Source organism: Triticum aestivum, chromosome 2D (assembly GCF_018294505.1).
Source record: "Triticum aestivum cultivar Chinese Spring chromosome 2D, IWGSC CS RefSeq v2.1, whole genome shotgun sequence".
NCBI lineage: Eukaryota > Viridiplantae > Streptophyta > Magnoliopsida > Poales > Poaceae > Triticum > Triticum aestivum.
In genome coordinates this window covers 86,777,871-86,798,118 of record NC_057799.1, presented here as the reverse complement: position 1 = coordinate 86,798,118, position 20,248 = coordinate 86,777,871, and the positions used below count along the sequence as shown (strand labels likewise).

General features: G+C 46.0%; 2 protein-coding genes across 2 annotated transcripts in view; one reads left to right on the top strand and one right to left on the bottom strand.

Annotated features, from left to right (window-relative positions):
- Positions 1-7,432: 7,432 nt before the first annotated feature.
- Positions 7,433-10,341, bottom strand: LOC123051822 (uncharacterized). The gene is made up of 3 exons (XM_044474800.1): positions 10,165-10,341; positions 9,994-10,074; positions 7,433-9,887 (listed from the first exon to the last, which is right to left on the bottom strand). The coding sequence occupies exons 1-3, from the start codon at positions 10,315-10,317 to the stop codon at positions 7,644-7,646; spliced, it is 2,478 nt and encodes an 825-aa protein (XP_044330735.1). The 5' UTR covers positions 10,318-10,341; the 3' UTR covers positions 7,433-7,643.
- Positions 10,342-16,164: 5,823 nt separating this feature from the next.
- Positions 16,165-20,248, top strand: part of LOC123051821 (protein DETOXIFICATION 19-like) — a gene marked incomplete at its 3' end in the record, with an annotated part of 4,999 nt that continues 915 nt past the window's right edge. The window contains exon 1 of the mRNA XM_044474799.1: positions 16,165-16,584. Coding sequence (XP_044330734.1) covers positions 16,315-16,584 — 270 coding nt within the window. The remainder of the gene's footprint in view (positions 16,585-20,248) is intronic.

Here is a 20,248-nt window from a genome sequence, read left to right as displayed (position 1 = left end):
TGTCTATATATAGGGAAAATCCATCCTACCACCCGGTGGTAGTTACCCCACATGTCTCATATACTACCATATGGTACTATATATACTATTTTATTATTTTAAATATGGCATTCAGATAGTCCTTCTGAACTGAAATCCCTATATATATATATATATATAGGGATTGACTATTCGTCACCCTGGGTGAGGAATAGTTATTCTTCACCCCCTCTATTTTAACACCAATGCACTGTAATTTTACGTTCTGTAAGTTTTGTCTTATTTCTGATGTAATAAGAGACCGTAAAAAATATATAATCGCCGTAAAAAATATTTTATGTTATGTAAAATTACAAACGTAAAAATATAGTGTTAAATATACATAAATTTCAAATTTTTTGTCTTATGACCTATATTTTTTATTTTCTTATACCAAATTTTACATAGTGAATCAATAGGAATGTAACTATTTGAATTTCAAATGTAATTTATTTATGAAGTGATCGTAAGATTACCTCGGGTGAAAAATAACTTATTCTGCACCCTGGGTGATGAATAGCATCACAAATGATTATTTCCAAGCTTTACATGGCCATGCAGTTGAGTATTTCCAAGCTTTGCAAATTAAATTTGAAAGGAGGTTAAGAATTGTTCTTAAATTTTGTTTGAAACCAGATGATGGAATGACGCAGCCATTTACATGATATTGGACATGTACAAATGCTCGAGCATATATTGTTTTATTCTAAAGATTGGTTTGTGCAAGTTTCTGCAAGTTTTTTTTGTTTGACAACATCAATTAGAAGGGAAGATATTGAAGTATTCAAGGTTTATATGTCCTGCCTCCTTTTTATTTAGAGTTATTTGTAAATTGAATAATTCACTTAAGAGTTATTTGTAAAGATTAATATTAGCTTGAAAAATGCCCATGCTATGGCTGCACTGGTTTAACACAAGACGCTGTTGTGAATTAATTTGAATTGTATATCCAGTTGCTAGCAGTCTGTAGTTGCGAAGTAGAAAACTTTCCAGATCATTGAGGCAATCAACATGCATTTACATAGCTTCTGTAACTCAAATGAATGCTATGTAAATAATATTTTTTTATCTAACTATTGTCAAAATGCATGCAGGTTTAGCTCTGATAGAAACAACTAAGGGACAGGTACACCATGAAGTTGGGTTCTAGTGTTTTAGCTACAGTGCAGGTACATCTTCCTAGCTTAGTCTAATTATGACTGTCAAATGTTCCCTTGATTGCTTATTTTTTTGTCAAATCTTCTTGTAAGGGAAGCAAGCTTGAATTCACCGGATGATGTATACACACCAAGTGCACCTTGCTTTCATATTCGCAAGCAACCCCATTCTGAGGTACGTTCTCTTCGCTTGCAGCCTTTTCAAGTGTTTAATTTTTCAATGTGCTGTCTCAGAAAAGCGCTTGATAATTGTAGCTCTATATGCTTGTGTTGCCAACAGCATAAGCAACTGGACAGCCATTTGGTTCATAAAACTCAAACCATTGAACCTAAAAACATGCACACATACTCTCGATTGTAGAAAGTCTGATGAGTTACTACATAAATGGCCAAAATGACTGCATGGCCATAATAATGTTGGTAACCATACATTGTAAGTTCCAGTGAATTCAAGCTTGCTTCCCTTACAAGAAGATTTGACAAGCAATCAAGGGACATTCAGAGAAGCACAAATGGCCTAAAATTGACATAAAAATGTGGTAATCCGTTGGCACAAATAGACTGCATACAGTACTCTCAAGTATGCAATACATTACCAATAATTGGCAGGCCAACATTCAGAGAAGCATGTACTGAACTTAGCTTGTATAAATTCAGAGAAGCATGTACTGGATTTAGCAAGTAGTAATTCAGAGAAGCATGAGTGGAGGAGCCGAGTCTACCTTTTCCTATTATCAATTGGGATGTCACTGTTTTCTCTTAGGCGAAAAGACATGCTCAGAGTCTTGTTGATACAGAACTTGTTGAATATCTGACTTCCATGCTACAAAAGATAGGCATCTCCTAAATTATGTTGCTAATTCTTTCGTTTACCCAAGCTGGATGTCAGTACTCAATTATGTGCTTACGTATATAGAACAGAAGAAATTAGAGATATGTTCAGTGCCATGCATTCAGTTTCATGCAAAGCACATAAACTCTATATTATAGGTCATTGTAGTATATTAAGAAATAGCAGCATAATTGTATTCAAGTTTTTTTTTGTTACTCTTTGTATTTCTGAATTTTGACCCAAATCCGCGAATCTGCCCATGAACTTTGACTGATATCCATCATTTTAGCCATTATTAATTTCGTTGTCGCAAATTGCAGATTCTTCTAATTATGGTACTCTTAATAATTGAATATGTGGGGAGAGTTGGTGTTTCTCGTGCGCTAGCTTTCTACACGCAGCCGGCGGCTTGATGTTAAGGTAAAGACAATCTGATCAAAGTTCGTACCTGATCAAAGTTTTTTTTGAATTTTTACCTGATCAAAGTTCGGTGGCTTGGTGGCGAGAGCCTCAACGTGGCGACGGCGGCAGACTGCGCTCGCACCCGTGGGTCAGCAGAGGACAGCGGCAGGCGGCCACGGCGCCCCCCGCTCACGTCTGTGTGGCAGCAGAGGTGGAGCGGACGGTGGTGCCGGAGACCCTCGCTCGCATCGATTAGGCCACAGAGGAGAGCGGCAAGCGGCAGACGGCGGCCTGTGGTCACATCCTTGTGGCAGTAGAGGAGGAGCGGACAGTGGCGATTGAGTCCTGTGTTACGCGTCCGTGCAGCAGCAGAAGAGGAGCGGACAGCGGCGACGTCAATCTGCACACGCCCCCATGGGGCAGCAGCCAGCAGAGGAGGAGCGGTGGGCGGTGGCGGGCGATCTGTGCTCGCGTCCGTGGGGAAGGAGGAGAGGCAACGTGTTGTGAGGGCAGAGAGAAGATTACGGGATAGAAATTCCCTATCCCCGCTAATTGAGGACCAAGGGAGGCGCGTCTGCTGGCAGAACATTTAATCTGGATCGTTCATTTGCGTGACAGACCCTTGATGTAATATAGACTGTTAGATGTGATTTGGTTAGATTAATCGAACGTCTCTGGTAATCCTGTGTACACTTTGTGGTATGTCTCTAGGAGAGTTCATGTTTGCTTTTTTAATAGTAATAATAAGTAAAATAAGTAATAAGTATAAGTATAGAAGTATAGATAGAATAGAAGTAAGCAGTTAGTGGATCATAGGGGGGCCATTTGCCCCCACCGGCCCCCACCTTGTCTCCGCCGCTTAGACACTGCAACCAGTATCCGCACATCACCTCGCGTCACCGACGACATCATCACCTGGGCGTCGGAGAAGAACGGCATCTTCACCGTTCGTTCTGCCTACCGGTTTGCTATGGACGAGCGCGAGTGCACATCGGCCACCGCCATGAGCAGGGCACCAGATGATCGTCACGCCATCTGGAAGACCATATGGGGGTGTCCTGCTCTCCCGAAGGTACACGTGTTCACTTGAAGGATTGTGACCAACTCACTAGCTACTTGGTCAAACAAATTCTTTCGTCACATTGAGATATCTAACGTTTCTCCCATTTGTGGTGTGGAACGAGAGGATGAGTTCCATGCGTTGTGCAGGTGCCCCCTTGTGAAGGAATTATGGCAATGCCATGGCGCTCGATTGGCACATCCTGACGGTCGAAGCAATCTACAACTCGGGCCGGAGTGGCTCTTACTCCCCTCGAACCACTGGACAAGACGGCGCGTATGGTCGTACTGATGACCATGTGGAGGATTTGTTACGTGCGGAACGAGATAACACATGAGAAAAGGCCTCCGCCTACTGAAGCTTCTCGCCGGTTCCTGCATGGATATATTAGCTCGCTTTTGTGCCTCCAGCAGTATCCCAATGGCGGCGGCGCGTTGGTGTCGTTTCCTCCTTGGGGGCGTCATTCTTGGAGGCGTACACGGGATCGAGGGACCAGTGAGCGGCTTTTTTGGTGGAGTGGTGCTTCATCCTACACATTGATGACGGCGGATCTCGACGGCGTGGTGCAGTGGAGACTCGGCGCCCGATGCGCGGTGATGGACTCGCGCAGGAGGAGGTAGCTGTCTGGCGTCATGGTGGCGTCGATGGCCGAGTGGCCTGACAAGGTAGAAGCCTCAATATCTACTCTGAAGACGGGCCTGTGGAAGATGGCGTGCGACGACACATGTGAGTGCGCCAGACCAGTTTATGCCCCAGACCTGGTATGTGGCTTGGCTAGGGCTTCTGGCTTTTGATGATAGGCTTAGGTGAGTGGTCTGGGTATTTGGCCCAGCTAGCACCCCTTCATATGGATAGGAGTAGTGGCATATGTTGCCAAGATGGCGGATTCAGGCATATTGTTGCAATACTTTGTAAGGTTCTCGAGAATAATCAATAAAGTGGCCGCATGCATTGTTGGAGAACGTAGCAGAAATTCAAAATTTTCTACGCATCACCAAGATCAATCTATGGAGTAATCTAGCAACGAGGGGAAGAGGAGTGCATCTACATACCCTTGTAGATCGCGATGCGGAAGCACTGCAAGAACGCGGATGAGGGAGTCGTACTCGTAGCGATTCAGATCGCGGTTGATTCCGATCTAAGCGCTGAACCACGGCGCCTCCGCGTTCAACACACGTGCAGCCCGGTGACGTCTCCCACGCCTTGATCCAGCAAGGAGAGAGGGAGAGGTTGGGGAAGACTCCATCCAGCAGCAGCACGACGGCGTGGTGGTGATGGAGGAGCGTGGCAATCCTGCAGGGCTTCGCCAAGCACCGCGGGAGAGGAGGAGGGAGAGGGGTAGGGCTGCGCTATGAGGGAGATGTGTTCTCATGTGTATGGCAGCCCCAAAACCCCAATATATATAGGGGAGGGGGAGGGCTGCGCCCCCATCTAGGGTCCCCCCCAAGGGGTGCGGCCAGCCCTAGATGGGGCTTGGGGGGCGGCCAAGGGGGGGAGAGAGGGGGGCGCCCCACTAGATGGGCCTTAGGCCCATCTGAGCCTAGGGTTTCCCCCTTCCCCCCCTTCCTGCGCCCTGGGCCTCTTGTGGGGGGGCGCACCGGCCCACCTGGGGTTGGTCCCCTCCCACACTTGGCCCACGCAGCCCTCTGGTCCCGGTGGCCCCACCTGGTGGACCCCCGGGACCCTCCGGTGGTCCCGGTACATTACCGATAGCACCCGAAACTTTTCCGGTGACCAAAACAGGACTTTCCATATATAAATCTTTACCTCCGGACCATTCCGGAATCCTCGTGACGTCCGGGATCTCATCCGGGACTCCGAACAACATTCGGTAACCACATACAAACTTCCTTTATAACCCTAGCGTCATCGAACCTTAAGTGTGTAGACCCTACGGGTTCGGGAATCATGCAGACATGACCGAGACGTTCTCCGGCCAATAACCAACAGCGAGATCTGGATACCCATGTTGGCTCCCACATGTTCCACGATGATCTCATCGGATGAACCACGATGTCGGGGATTCAATCAATCCCGTATTCAATTCCCTTTGTCTATCGGTATGTTACTTGCCCGAGATTCGATCGTCGGTATCCCGATACCTTGTTCAATCTCGTTACCGGCAAGTCTCTTTACTCGTTCCGTAACTCACATCATCCCGTGATCAACTCCTTGGTCACATTGTGCACATTATGATGATGTCCTACCGAGTGGGCCCAGAGATACCTCTCCGTTTACACAGAGTGACAAATCCCAGTCTCGATTCGTGCCAACCCAACAGACACTTTCGGAGATACCTGTAGTGCACCTTTATAGCCACCTAGTTACGTTGTGACGTTTGGTACACCCAAAACATTCCTACGGTATCCGGGAGTTGCACAATCTCATGGTCTAAGGAAATGATACTTGACATTAGAAAAGCTCTTAGCAAACGAACTACACGATCTTGTGCTAGGCTTAGGATTGGGTCTTGTCCATCACATCATTCTCCTAATGATGTGATCCCGTTATCAACGACATCCAATGTCCATGGTCAGGAAACCGTAACCATCTATTGATCAACGAGCTAGTCAACTAGAGGCTTACTAGGGACATGGTGTTGTCTATGTATCCCACATGTATCTGAGTTTCCTATCAATACAATTCTAGCATGGATAATAAACGATTATCATGAACAAGGAAATATAATAATAACCAATTTATTATTGCCTCTAGGGCATATTTCCAACATGCATCTCCTAGATGCATAGGCCGGGGGTCATCCTCCTTTTCTTAAAAAAAAGCAGTATCCCAATGGTGACGTTGTCAAAGGAAAAATGGTGCTCAATGCCCTTCCGTCAGCCTATAAGGCCAATGCCGAGCCTAAGGAAGAGCTGCGTTGGGGAGCTTCATTCCGTCCACAGGTATGGCAGGAGGTGGTATGATACTCCAGGATGCACATGGAGATATTATCTATAGCGCTTGTCGGGAAATCCGTACATGTGATAGGGCGCTGGGTGCAGAGCTAGCGGCGTGTCGGGAAGGGCTGGAACTGGCCCTCCATCGGACGGTGCTGCCCATTTTGGTCGAGCTTGACAGCGTGGAGGCGGTGTCATTGATCACAGCAAATTTCGAGGATCGATCAATGCATCACATATTGGTTAAGGAGATTCAGAGACTGGCCTCAACTGATGATAGAGAGATTTCTTTTACTCTTTGTTGTTGGTCGCAGAATAAAGTTAGTCATGAACTTGTCGCGTACGGCCGTAGCACTCCCCGTACTGCAGTATGGCCACATTCGGGAATAGATTTTGTTGTAAACTTGATAATGACCGAGAAGTCTCCATGAGTAATGAGAATCTCTTTTCTCCCGCAAAAAAAAAAGAATTGAGGGGCAAATTTTAAATTAAAAAATTGTTTACCGCCGGGAGTATCTATGAATTTGTTATGTGAAATTTGTAAGAAAGAAAAAGCATTTTTCACGATGCACAGACATTGGCCGCAACCTTGCTACCAGAGAGAATTATCCTGAAGCCAATGGTAACAAAAAGAAGGCAAGGATTTTGAACCCTGAACCTCTTTGCCCGTGTCTGCACCTTAAAACAAGCAGTATCTGTAATCTGTAACAGCACATGAAAACTGAAACTGGTCTTGCACTGCTTCTGAGGTACCAAAACAACGTGCACCTTACTCTACTTCCCACATGTCACGTAGGTTGTCACTGCCCTTACAGAATCTTACTACTTATGTAGTTTGTAATCCTGAGCAGTGCGTGCTCAGAGAAACTTGAACTGCTGACAGTAAATGGTTGCTTGATATACTAAGATTACTGGAGTCTGTCAAGTGCTTCTACTGACAATTTCATAAACTGAAGTGGTATGCATGTCACACTATCAGCCAAGAAGTGGTGTCTTCTCGGAGGATTTAGCATTTGAGCATACAAGAGTTTCAAGAAAACACAAATCAAGCAAGAAATTCAGATACCAAACTGCAACCTAGTACTAGCAAATATATAAGAAGTTCGGTTTCCAGTGCAACATGGAAGCATCGCGAATAATAACAGAGGTTCAGAGTTTGCCTAGGATAGCTAACTTCATCGGCTAAAACGCATACTAAGCGTCCAAAATATGAATAACTTCAGAGTTTGACAGATGAGATTAGAATCTCAAATCTGGCTAGGTTCTTCTGAGTGTCTCTAGGTTTCATGATTGCCTGCAACTGCTCCATCTTCAGTTCTGCAATGCTCTTCCTCGACCACGACAGTTTGTACGCAGTCCGGCGACAGACAAACAGGAAGGCCACACTCCAATCTTTTGTCTGGGATCCAAGTTGGTGTTTCACCTTCAAATGTTATGATACCTCTGAAGCAGTGTGGTATGGTATCTCTGTAGTCGTGTGAGAACTTATTGAATTTTTGCCTCCAGGTCCTACCTAGATAGGGCAGGCTGTAGTATGGGGACATGTATGTAGCAGTGCTAACCCCAATCTCACAACAGACCGCAATGACATGAGAGCAAGGCTTGTGAAGTACCTGTGGCTTGCCGCATGAACAGGTGGCAGTTTTCCGAATTGTGCATCCTTTAGACTTATTAATGCCGACGATATAGTCTGTCTTCAGGTGAACAGTCACCTCCCTCTTCCTTCCCTTGACTGTAAATTTTCGATCCACTACCTTACCAAGATAATTCTTTTCATCAGCGTATGTGTACATAAATCTATGCGTCTCGGATTTCTGCATTTTGGAATTCATGTCAACCTGGACACGTTCAGGGAAGTTAATTATTGGGTTGCCAATCGCTTTGTTTGCTGCGACACTTGTGTTTTGGAAGTACTCTACCAAGCGCAGGAATGTCACCTCCACTATCGCACTGAGTGGAAGGCATGTGATCCCTTTCAAGATAGGATCGTTCTTATATGCATCAACTGTATCACTGCCCATGATGCCATACCTTGCTCCATCACTGTCATATGCCAGTGACCACTTCTCCTTTGGTTTCAGACCGATCCAGTGAGAGAACTTTGTTATCTTTCTGTTGCTACCTTCGGCATGATATCCTTCCTTCACATCCTCCACTGAATCATGTTGATTGCAACTTAGGGCCTCAAGCTCTGCCACATCATGCTCGACTGATTCCTGCTGCATTTTCCTACTACCATCATGTTCTTTTGCCGCCATATATGTGGAAGTCAACTCGTCTAGCTCCTTCCAGATTTTACCAAACTTATGGCGTCGCTTCTGCTGGCAAAGTTTCTTGAACATCATCACCAGCTTCTTGTCGCCAAAATACGCAAAGAAGTTTTCAGCAAGGTCTTCCATGCACCATCGGCTTTCTGCATTACGCCACTGTCGTTCACGGGAATTCAGAAGGTCCTCCACAGCATCAATCAACTCCTTTTTGTAGTCGTGTATGATGCACACGTCAGACTGATGCACCACTGCTCGCTCCAAATTCCTAAGAAACCACAGCCAGCTTTCCTTGGTCTCATCCTCGACAACAGCACATGCTACTGGAATGGAGAAATCATTAGCATCTAATGCTACAGCAGTCAACAGCATCCCTTGATATTTCCCGCATAGTGGTGTGCCCTTGATGCATAGCACAGGGCGACAGGTACAGAAGGCCTGTAAGCACTGTCCAAATGCCCAAAACGTATGCTGCAGAACTCGAAAATCTTTACACCCTGCAACCTCTGCATCCTTGATGTCAACAAAAGTACCAGGGTTTTTACGTGCTATTTCCTTGAGTAACCTCGGGGCAAAGTTGTGTGAATCATAAAAGGTACCAAATTTACTCTCCAGAGCAAACTGTTTTGCTCTCCACGCCTCAACAGGACTAATCCACTCGCCATAGTGACGAGTGAGATAATCTGCAATTTCCTCAGCTGTCATTGTTGGGTCTTCCACAAGGGCACCAAAGCTGAAGCGACCCGTCAGGCTTTTCGTCCCGGGCAACACAACCGTCGCCAGTTGAGAATAATCGTCACTTACAGCTTTGAGCAAAATGTGGTAGTGCTTGATCTCAGAAGATTGCACATACAACATGAACTTCTGCGTCACATTTCTTTTTCTCTTCAATTTATTGGCAAAGGAACTCCAGCATTTGTCGGTCCTAAAATAATGTATGTCCCACGGGTAGTACTCCAAAGAACAGTCTGGTTCGGAGGACTCGTCGTCAGTGAGGTCCTTTTTGTGTTGTTTGAAGAATCCCTTGATATCAAGATCTTGTGTTTCTGGATGGAGCCGGAACAGCTTGAAGACCCAGAGCTGTAGATCCACCAATGACATGGACTGTGGCTGCAGCGGTAGCTCGCCGATGACGTGTGCACATTTGTTCTCTACAAAAAGGTCTGAGCAATCTTCAGCTAAATCATTCCCCTCCACGCTGAGAAACTCTTTTCTAAGTCCGTAGTACACAGGCATCTGAATCGGTTCTTCAACCTACACCACCAAACAATGCACAACGCAGATGCAACAGAATCAGACGAATCAAACTACCAACCTAGATTGCAGGAGGAGAGGGGACGGGTACAGTGAAACTACAGACCTGCGGCTTGCGAGGCTTCCTGGCAGCCTTCCCCGTCGTCATAGCCGGGGCCTTCCGCTTCCTCGCGCCGGCGGCAGTACCCTGCGAGATTAGAACGCACGGATTTGAACAAAACGGGCGGTGGCGGAGAACCCATCGGGTGGTGCCCGGGGGGCTGCGGGGAGAGCGTACCGGGTGGGGGGCGGGGAGCGCGTCGGTGCCGGCGAGGGAGGGGTCTGCAGCGACATCGGTGGCGGCGCGTGGTTCCTCCATGGCCGGCTTCGCCGGAGCAGGGTTGCCGCCGTCGGGGCCGAGGTCGGCGTAGGTTTCCATCTGTGCGCGCATTTGGGGAACGGGAAGAGAGTTTTCCCTCGCTTCTGCACCTTTTTCCCTCCATTTTCTCGCGATGATGGGCCGTTCGTCAGGCGGTTCCGCAGCTGTATCTGGGCTGTAGGAAGGCTCTGCGTGAGTGGATGAGCCTGCATTTCCATTTGTTGTTGGGCTCATCCGCCAGACCGCCACAGAGAAATAAAAGAAATCCGCTCTCCTGAAAAATAAAACTCTCTTAATAAAATAGCAGACCCCTGAAAAGGAAAAACAAATTCAAGTTCCAAATCAAAATCATTTGGGAGGTATGAAAAATTAAAAAATCCAGCAATGAATATAGTGGCAAAAAGTGCAGCATTCATTAACATGCCATATTACCCCTGAAGCAACTATTTGGAGGTAACATCACTGCATTGCCTTCCATACAATTGCGATATTCAGGTTCTCAACATTTTTCTAAATGACAGAATTCTGCATTCATTAAGAAGAAAAAGGAACTCAAATTGCTCAGTTGATTATGAAAAATCAGGCGAAAACTATAACAACCGGCTGAGTGGCACAGATAAAAACCTCACGTACACCATTCCAAAGAGGGCCTCGCCAAGACAGCACATAGATGCCATCGTCATCACTCCTCCCCTAGAGGCATCATTCCCATCCCTAAACTCTGAGCAAACGAGATTAGGGCATCTCCACTGTTGACACCCAAGCTGGACAATGTATCCGTCTGTGGACCGGTGGGGACCGTCTACACACACTAATATGAGAGCCGGCCATCCATAGTTATCCCTCGAATGTCCGGCCAGGTACAGTCAATTCGAAATTCAAATTTGCCTGATCACATAGCGCGCGCTAGATCACACAGTACCCGATCAGAACCAAAAAAAGAGACAAGTATGCATAGTTTTTACATGCCCGGTCACAAAAGAATATCAGTCCGGCAGTCCGTGCAAAAAAAATCGCCCCGCCGGACCGGCCATCTAAGCCTCATCGCTCACTCTGCCGCCGATCATGCAATCTCAACCTTCTTCTTTTCGAGCATGACCTTCTTGCCTTTGAGTGTTATCTTCTTGTTGGTCGCCGCCATCAACATGTTAAACCTCTCGGTCTTGCATGCCTCATTGACGTTGGAGCGTTTGACGTATGCCACCTCTTTCTTGGCCAAGATGTCCTCGAATCTCTTCGTCATCATGGTCACTACCCATTCTCGCTTCGCCTCCCCCCCCCGCTTCTTTCCGAAACCCTCTTCTGACCTTCTTGGTCGACTCTTTTGTTGGTTCGGTTGGATCACAGGTTTCTTCTGTTGGGAATCGTAGCATAATTTTAAAATTTTCCTACGTTCACCAAGATGCATCTATGGAGTGTACTAGCAACGAGGGGAAGGGAGTGCATCTACATACCCTTGTAGATCGCGAGCGGAAGCGTTCCAATGAACGTGGATGACGGAGTCGTACTCGCCGTGATCCAAATCACCGATGACCGAGTGCCGAACGGACGGCACCTCCGCGTTCAACACATGTACGGTGCAGCGACGTCTCCTCCTTCTTGATCCAGCAAGGGGAAAGGAGAGGTTGATGGAGATCCAGCAGCACGACGGCGTGGTGGTGGATGTAGCGGGTCTCGGCAGGGCTTCGCTAAGCTTCTGCGAGAGAGAGAGAGAGAGAGAGGTGTTGCAGGGGAGTAGGGAGGCGCCCAAGGCTGTTGTGTGCTGCCCTCCCCCCCTTTATATAGGCCCCCCTGGGGGGGAAGCCGGCCCTGGAGATCAGATCCAGGGGGGCGGCGGCCAAGTGGGGGGGAAGGGGTGCCTTGCCCCCCAAGGCAAGGGGGAACCCCCCTAGGGTTCCCAACCCTAGGCGCATGGGGGGAGGCCCAAGGGGGGCGCCCCAGCCCACTAGGGGCTGGTTCCCTTCCACTTTCAGCCCACGGGGCCCTCCGGGACAGGTGGCCCCACCCGGTGGACCCCCGGGACCCTTCCGGTGGTCCCGGTACAATACCGATAACCCCCGAAACTTTCCCGGTGGCCGAAACTGGACTTCCTATATATAATTCTTCACCTCCGGACCATTACGGAACCTCTCGTGACGTCCGGGATCTCATCCGGGACTCCGAACAACTTTCGGGTTTCCGCATACATATATCTCTACAACCCTAGCGTCACCGGACCTTAAGTGTGTAGACCCTACGGGTTCGGGAGACATGCAGACATGACCGAGACGCCTCTCCGGTCAATAACCAACAGCGGGATCTGGATACCCATGTTGGCTCCCACATGTTCCACGATGATCTCATCGGATGAACCACGGTGTCGAGGATTCAATCAATCCCGTATACAATTCCCTTTGTCAATCGGTATGTTACTTGCCCGAGATTCGATCGTCGGTATCCCAATACCTTGTTCAATCTCGTTACCGGCAAGTCTCTTTACTCGTACCGCAATGCATGATCCCGTGACTAACGCCTTAGTCACATTGAGCTCATTATGATGATGCATTACCGAGTGGGCCCAGAGATACCTCTCCGTCATACGGAGTGACAAATCCCAGTCTCGATCCGTGCCAACCCAACAGACACTTTCGGAGATACCCGTAGTGCACCTTTATAGTCACCCAGTTACGTTGTGACGTTTGGCACACCCAAAGCACTCCTACGGTATCCGGGAGTTGCACGATCTCATGGTCTAAGGAAAAGATACTTGACATTGGAAAAGCTCTAGAAAACGAAACTACACGATCTTTTATGCTATGCTTAGGATTGGGTCTTGTCCATCACATCATTCTCCTAATGATGTGATCCCGTTATCAATGACATCCAATGTCCATAGTCAGGAAACCGTGACTATCTTTTGATCAACGAGCTAGTCAACTAGAGGCTTACTAGGGACAGGTTGTGGTCTATGTATTCACACATGTATCACGATTTCCGGACAATACAATTATAGCATGAATAATAGACAATTACCATGAACAAAGAAATATAATAATAATCATTTATTATTGCCTCTAGGGCATATTTCCAACATCTTACTCGGCGCCTATGCTGGCGGTCTTGGCAATGAATAGATCCCACTTGGGTTGTACATTCAACTTCAACCAACAATGCATGACGATCAAGTTCCTCTTCTCTAACTTCAAGAAAACATTGCATGCACGGGAAGGCTGCAAAATAAAACATTATCAAATGACCAATAGAACAATGCATATCCGGTTAAATAATCAACACAATCACACAACAATTCATATCCGGACAAACGGCCAATACAACAATGCATATCCGGCCAAATGATCAACACACCAATGCATGTCCGGCCAAATGATCAACACAACAATGCATATTCAGCGAAATGACCAACAGAACAATGCTTATCCGACTAGATGATCAACACATATTAACAACTTACTTGCTCGGAGATTTGTGCACCAGTTGGCCACCGGTTGAAGAGTTGCCTCAAGTGGTCGCAATACTTGGACACGACCTCTTGCATGATGTACCATCGATGTTGATAGATTTCACCCCCACTGTTGTGGATGAGCCTATCGAAATAGGGTTAGAAATGCTTGTGGTCATGAAACCAAGTGTGAAAATTGGCCCAAAATGTTTAGCCCTTTTACTTCGTCCCATGGATCAAATTGATGTTAGTTGCCAACCATGTATCGCACAACGACTCGTTCACCCGCATGTTAAAGTTTTCTCCTCTGCCTTTCTTCTTTCGATCCACATCAAATTCATCCGGATCATCATCGTCGTCGTCCTCCTCCTGCGGTCTGGTGGGTGATACTTATCAAATGTATCTATAATTTTTTATTGTCTAATGCTACTATATTATCATTTCTATATACTTTTAATAGCAATTTATATTATTTTCATGTACTAACCTATTAATTTAGTGCTCAATGCCAGTTCATGTTTCTTGCTTGTATTTAATTTCGCAAAAAATCAATATCCACAGAGGCCAAAATACGTTGTCGATTTAACATGATTTCTTGGCAACAAGAAACACCGGAAGCTTTGGGAAGCGTCAAGTGGACCCACCAGTCACCCACAAAGGCCTTATAGTGCGCCCAGGGGGTGGCCGCTTCACCTGAGCTTGTGGGCCCCTGGTTACCACCTTGACCTGATTCCACCACCATAATTCCTTTTAAATGCCGAAATCATTTGTCATTCCTCCAGAAGAATTTTATCGCCGAGTCTCTGTTCCGAAGAGATCCCATTTGGAGCCCCATTCCAGAGCTCCGTCGGAGAGGGAAGCCATTGCCGGAGGCCTCTTCATCAACCTTGTTGCCTCCATGACCATGTGTTCTTCAGGACCTACGAGTCCATTGTAGTGCCTAGATGGTGCTCTCTTTCTCTCTCTCTCTCTCTCTCTCTCTCTCTCTCTCTTGGATCTTCAATACCTATTCCCCTTCTTTCTTGTGTGTTTGAAATCAATCTGATGTAATTTTGTGATGTGTTTGTTGGAACATGATGAATTGTGTGTTTATGATCAGATTGTTCACTAAATCTATTTGAATCTCTTGAAGTTTTTTTGTTATATAATTAAGTAGCTATGCATGCTTTTCAATCTATTTGTCTTATCTGGCCAAGATTGATTGTTAGATCTTCAGAGGGAGTGGTGCATAATAGTTGACTCAATTTTACGGCGATTTCTATATTCCAATGACAAAATGGGAGAATGATAGCCACTAGAAGGACGACGACTGAGCGGATTGCCTCAGAGGACATGTCTACGAGGTCACAGTCCGGTATCTCACTTAGTTTAGTCTTTTTTTAACAAATAGTTCAACTTGTTAATTAGCGTCCGGTTTACACATAGTATATGAAAAATTGCTTAAATTTTGTTCCGGTTTGCATTTTTTTAAATATCCATTTATAATGTAGATTTAGTGCGTCGAGTTATGTGGCTGCCCTCTATCCTTTTTTATGGACAATTTCGGGTGTGCTCATGAATTTTACGTATCCAATTTGATGAGCCGGCGCTGGAGATGCCCTAACGCAACTCTACACTTTTACCACCAAATGTTTGATACTCTCTCTATTCATCTATACAGGGTCTAATGCATTTTTTGAGACAAACATTGACCACATGTTAAAGCAATAATATATGACATACAAATTACACAAAGTACACAGTTAAATTCCTACGTGAAACGAGATTTTAATGATATAATTTTCATATTATACAACTCATATACTATTAATCTTATTATCAATAGTCAAAGGCAACCTCGAAAACACATTAGGCCCTATATATATGGATGGAGGGAGTATGACGTACTACTATTTCGCACGCCACGAATAATTTCGCATTGTCCTAAACACTGGAGCATTAAATGTTCACCACTCGTTGGAAAATTTAATATAAATGTGTACGACGCCCTATCTTCTTTTCTCCACCACCATGCGTTCCACAGGGAACGTATCTGGTGCAACGGTGAATTTGGTGCTACCGGTGCACCGATCTCCATATCTCACTTTATAGACATTGAAAAAATATGAAATTTTATGAGGTGGTAAGTATGACACATATCTACCATAGTAAAAAAATTGGATTCAAATTTAACGTACATTGTTAGAAACAAAAAAGACAAATCATGCTGTGAATAGTACCTAATGCAACCTGGGCCTTGAATTCAGCCCATTTTCTATATCATCGATGAATTTGTCTTTTTTGTGTCTAATGCTGTGTTTTCAATTTGGATCTCAAATTTTATAGTACTACAGATTCTTGTTGCTTGTACAACATATCTTTTGTTCAGATCTTTTTGACATTCATAAATTGGACTTTATTAACTTGGTGCACAGGTAGCACAAGATAACTGGGTGCACTAGATATTTTCCCGCGTTCCACATGCCGCAGCCCACAAGCACCGCACAAAAAAGGGGTCAAGGCGGCTCACCCGCTACTATCTGCTAATCTCCAGTCCCGCAGTCCACATCGCTATATCTCGTCGATCGCCATCGGCACCAGACACCACAAAATTAACCGAGCTCTTCTCCCATCTCGTGCGGCGGGCCGACATGTCCTCGGCTTCAGCTCCGCTGCTCGGTGCCTGCGAGCCCGCCGACGGCGAGGCGAAGCCCTGCTCGCCGGCGTGGCTACGCCGCTTGATCGACACGGAGGAGGCATGGGCGCAGCTGCGGTTCGCGGTGCCGATGGTCCTGACCAACATGTCCTACTACGGCATCCCGCTGGTGTCCGTGATGTTCTCCGGCCACCTCGGCGACGTCCACCTCGCCGGCGCCGCGCTCGGCAACTCCTGGGCCACCGTCACCGGTTACGCCTTCGTCGTACGTACTCTGCCTGCTACCACACTCTCATGATTTGTCGAACCTCGATTAGATCGCGTATTAGTTGCACCTCTTCAGATTTTGCGTGATCGTTACATCTCTCACTCGCCCGTTCGGGGAGAGAGTGGAGAGCGTGCGTGGACTTGAGGTGACATACGTGTGCTGGTTAAGCCGACACACATTGCAAGCTTGATGCGAGTGGCCAGGTCAGAAATTATCAACGCTCGTGCTAGATGGCGTGTTGACCTTACGGCACCATATTTACTGGCGGGCTTCCATCGATTTCATATTAGCAAGCAGAAGGGCATCTACAACGCTCACCCCTGAACCGAACACTCTGTTCGTTAGTGGATAGGGAGAATCACACGGATGCGGAAGCCGACCATCCAACATTATCCGCATATAGAGGCACTGCATCCGACACGTATTGAACCTACATTTTGACCATTTTGTCCTTCTAATTGTTGGGCGCTTTCACCATTAATGAATTGTTTTTGGACTGGATTTCAGTTAACCGGATGATTTTTTATCAATCATAACGGAATTCATCAAAATTCAGATAGAAAATAGCCAAATCATCCGTAGCATGCAAATATGTCTATTACAACAATAGTTAAATTCAATGAGATTAATCTTATGTTCAACAAGTTTTTCATGAATAGATCAAATTCAAGAATACTAGCCCGAGTCCCAAGTACCGACACATGTTGTCCCACACATACTGCCCCTTGAGTTTCATCCAATAATACATGTGCTTGAATGGTCTGTCCTCTGACTTGTAGTACATCACGACAACGCGTGTACGTTACGCAATGTGTAGAGCAACAATGAGTGAAAGAATCAATCAACATATAGAATAAGAAGAAGCAAACTTACGATCTCCATGGTTGATGCGCGCAATGGCCGCATTGCCTCCATGCAACCAACCGCGCCACAATACTTCATGACGGAGCTCTGGATGATGTACCATCCATATGCTAAGGACTTGACACTACGTTCCTAGAGGATGGCGTGCATGTCATAGGGCACAATGTGCTTTCGCGCATGAAACGAATCATGCACCTGTTGCCAAAAAGACCCCCTTTTGCTCCTCCCTATGAAGTCCACAGATACAACCAACCAGGCATCACACAACAACTCATCCTCCTTCGCCGAGTACCCTAACATCCTTCTTACTCTAAAAACGACATGAATTTCTAAAATAAGCTCAATGATATTTTACCAAACACCTGCCAGGCGTGGTGTCCGTCATGGACATCGTCGACAAGGGGGCAAAGGGTACCTGGCTGCGGACGAATCCTGGGTGGACGGCGGGAGTTGAGGATGTCCGACAATGTCCGGGCGGCAACCGGAGAGGTACAACAGCGACATCGGAGGAGAAGGGTGTGGATGCAACACAAGGGGGAGTAGGGACGAAGTGGAAGAGAATGGAACTGGGAGAGAGGGTTTGAGTGAGGCCGAGGGTGTTGGAGTCCTACGTGGCGGCGGTCGGGACTCCCGCAACCCCCTCCCCCCCACCCCCCAATTTGCGAAAAAAGTACGCTCGGAGCGCCGAGCGGGCTGATACATGAGCATGTTGGATGACAAAATATGTCCGGACCGCATGATCCGAACGGGTGCCGGTGGTTTGACAGTCCGTGTTGGAGATGCCCTAAGGACACTGTAGAATGTTGTGTACACCAAATATGAGGAATAATTTCCTTTTTGATGGAAGCATGTTCTAAGAAAAGCAAGATGGAGATGCTTGTGAAACAGAATATCACGTCACATAGGACATAAATTTCAAATAAGTTTCATTCACCACAGAAGCAAATTCTCCAATAAAGAAAAGTATAAATTAATTTGTTGTCAAGGAAGCTAGCTGATACACAATATTACTAACAAGGTGGAATAACGAATTAGTTGCATTGGATGGAAAAGTGGAAGCACGAATTAGTTGCATTGGATGCAAACTTGAATAATGATGGTCAAATGTTTTGCTACGTAAGGGCATCTTCAATGTATCCTTCCGCGGATTAGTCCACGCACATGAATGCCCACTAGTAGAAAAAGGTCAAATGTGAGACACATTAGTGCCGGTTTGCATTTGAGCCGGCACTAATGTGTCCATTAGTGCCGGTTCAAACGGCTAGGCGGGAGGAGATCTTTAGTACCGGTTCGGGGCGAACCTTTAGTACCGGTTCATGCCACGAACCGGTACTAAAGAGAATGGGATCCGGCGAGCACCTTTAGTACCGGTTCGTGGCACGAACCGGTAGTAAAGAGGTTGTGGCAGGCTGTTTTTAGTCCCACCTCGCTCCCCTAGCAAGATTTTTACCATCTTAAATATGTTACTTCTCAAACTATCACAAGCACTTGGTCTTCATTGAACTCTATGTGTAGAATTTGTGGTCGCAATATGAGTCTTCACCGGTTTTTAAACCGTTGAGGACTCATATTGACAATTCAGATTGTACACAAAAAACATTGATAATCAATGTATTTTTTTATGATAATCAATTTTTTTAAACTTATTTGAACTCCAGCCTATTTTTGCGTTCAGTATGCATCATTCAAAGCGACGTCACTAATTTCCAACATGTTCTGACATCATTTACTGTTTTTCAGTCATTTACCGATTTGTTTAGAGAGCTAAATGACGGTGAAATTGAAAATCACTACAAAATGAACTCTGAAAATGTTGGAACTTGGCATGGTACCATCATTTCACCCGCATAGCATGTGCAAAAGAGTAGAGAGGGTCACGGCAAAAACTGGACGCACCTCGTGTACAAACCGGACAATCTCTTTCGGAGTTTCAGGGTTTCGGACGAGAACTTATCTGTTACACGGGCACTTCAATGTTTTTTAAACTTATTTGAACTCTAGCCTATTTTTGCGTTCAGTATGCATCATTTAAAGCGACGTCATCAATTTCCAACACGTTCTGACATCATTTGTTGTTTTTCAGTCATTTATCGATTTATTTAGAGAGCTAAATGACGGTGAAATTAAAAATCACTACAAAATGAACTCTGAAAATGTTGGAACTATATAAAAACTATATAAATAAATAGCAAAAAATAAATAATGCAGAAAAGAAAAAAACTATATAATTTTTTTTATATTCACAAAGAAACTAAATACAGCAAAAAAACTACTCAGAAATAAATAGAAGAAAATTATATAAAAATTTGTTGGGGCGCTGCCCAGTGGGCCTGCCAGACCTAGGGTTTGTAAATACAGGCCCAGAAGGGCCAGCAGGCTCACAGGGCAGCGCGCCGAAATTAGGCCCAGATGCCTGCTACATAGAGAAGTTTGAAGAAGCAGCCGCGGCTGGGTTTATAAATCAGTGCGGCTGCCCTTCGCTCGGCGAGGTGGGACTAAACATTGTGCACCGCCGGTGGCAGCGCACAACCATTAGTACCGGTTGGTTGCTCCAACCGGTACTAATGCGTGGGCCTTTAGTACCGGTTGGAGTCACGAACCAGTACTAAAGGGGCAGTTTCCCGCCCCTTGGCCTGGCGAAAATTGGCCTTTAGTACCGGTTGGTGGCTCCAACCGGTACTAAAGGCCCATCATATATATATGGCACTTACAAAAAATTCAGTTTCATCGACCACTTCTTCTCCAACTACTTCGCGCGACATCGCCGTCGCTGCCGCGCCGTCGCCCATCGCGCGCC

What these genes read in the sequence shown, in the direction of transcription:
- LOC123051822 (XM_044474800.1), bottom strand. Translation starts at nt 10,317, where the DNA reads ATGCGCGCACAGATGGAAACCTACGCCGACCTCGGCCCCGACGGCGGC. An exon ending in CGCTCCCCGCCCCCCACCCG is followed by an intron (nt 10,075 to 10,164) that starts GTACGCTCTCCC and finishes CTAATCTCGCAG; the next exon opens with GGTACTGCCGCCGGCGCGAG. An exon ending in GGAAGCCTCGCAAGCCGCAG is followed by an intron (nt 9,888 to 9,993) that starts GTCTGTAGTTTC and finishes TTGGTGGTGTAG; the next exon opens with GTTGAAGAACCGATTCAGAT.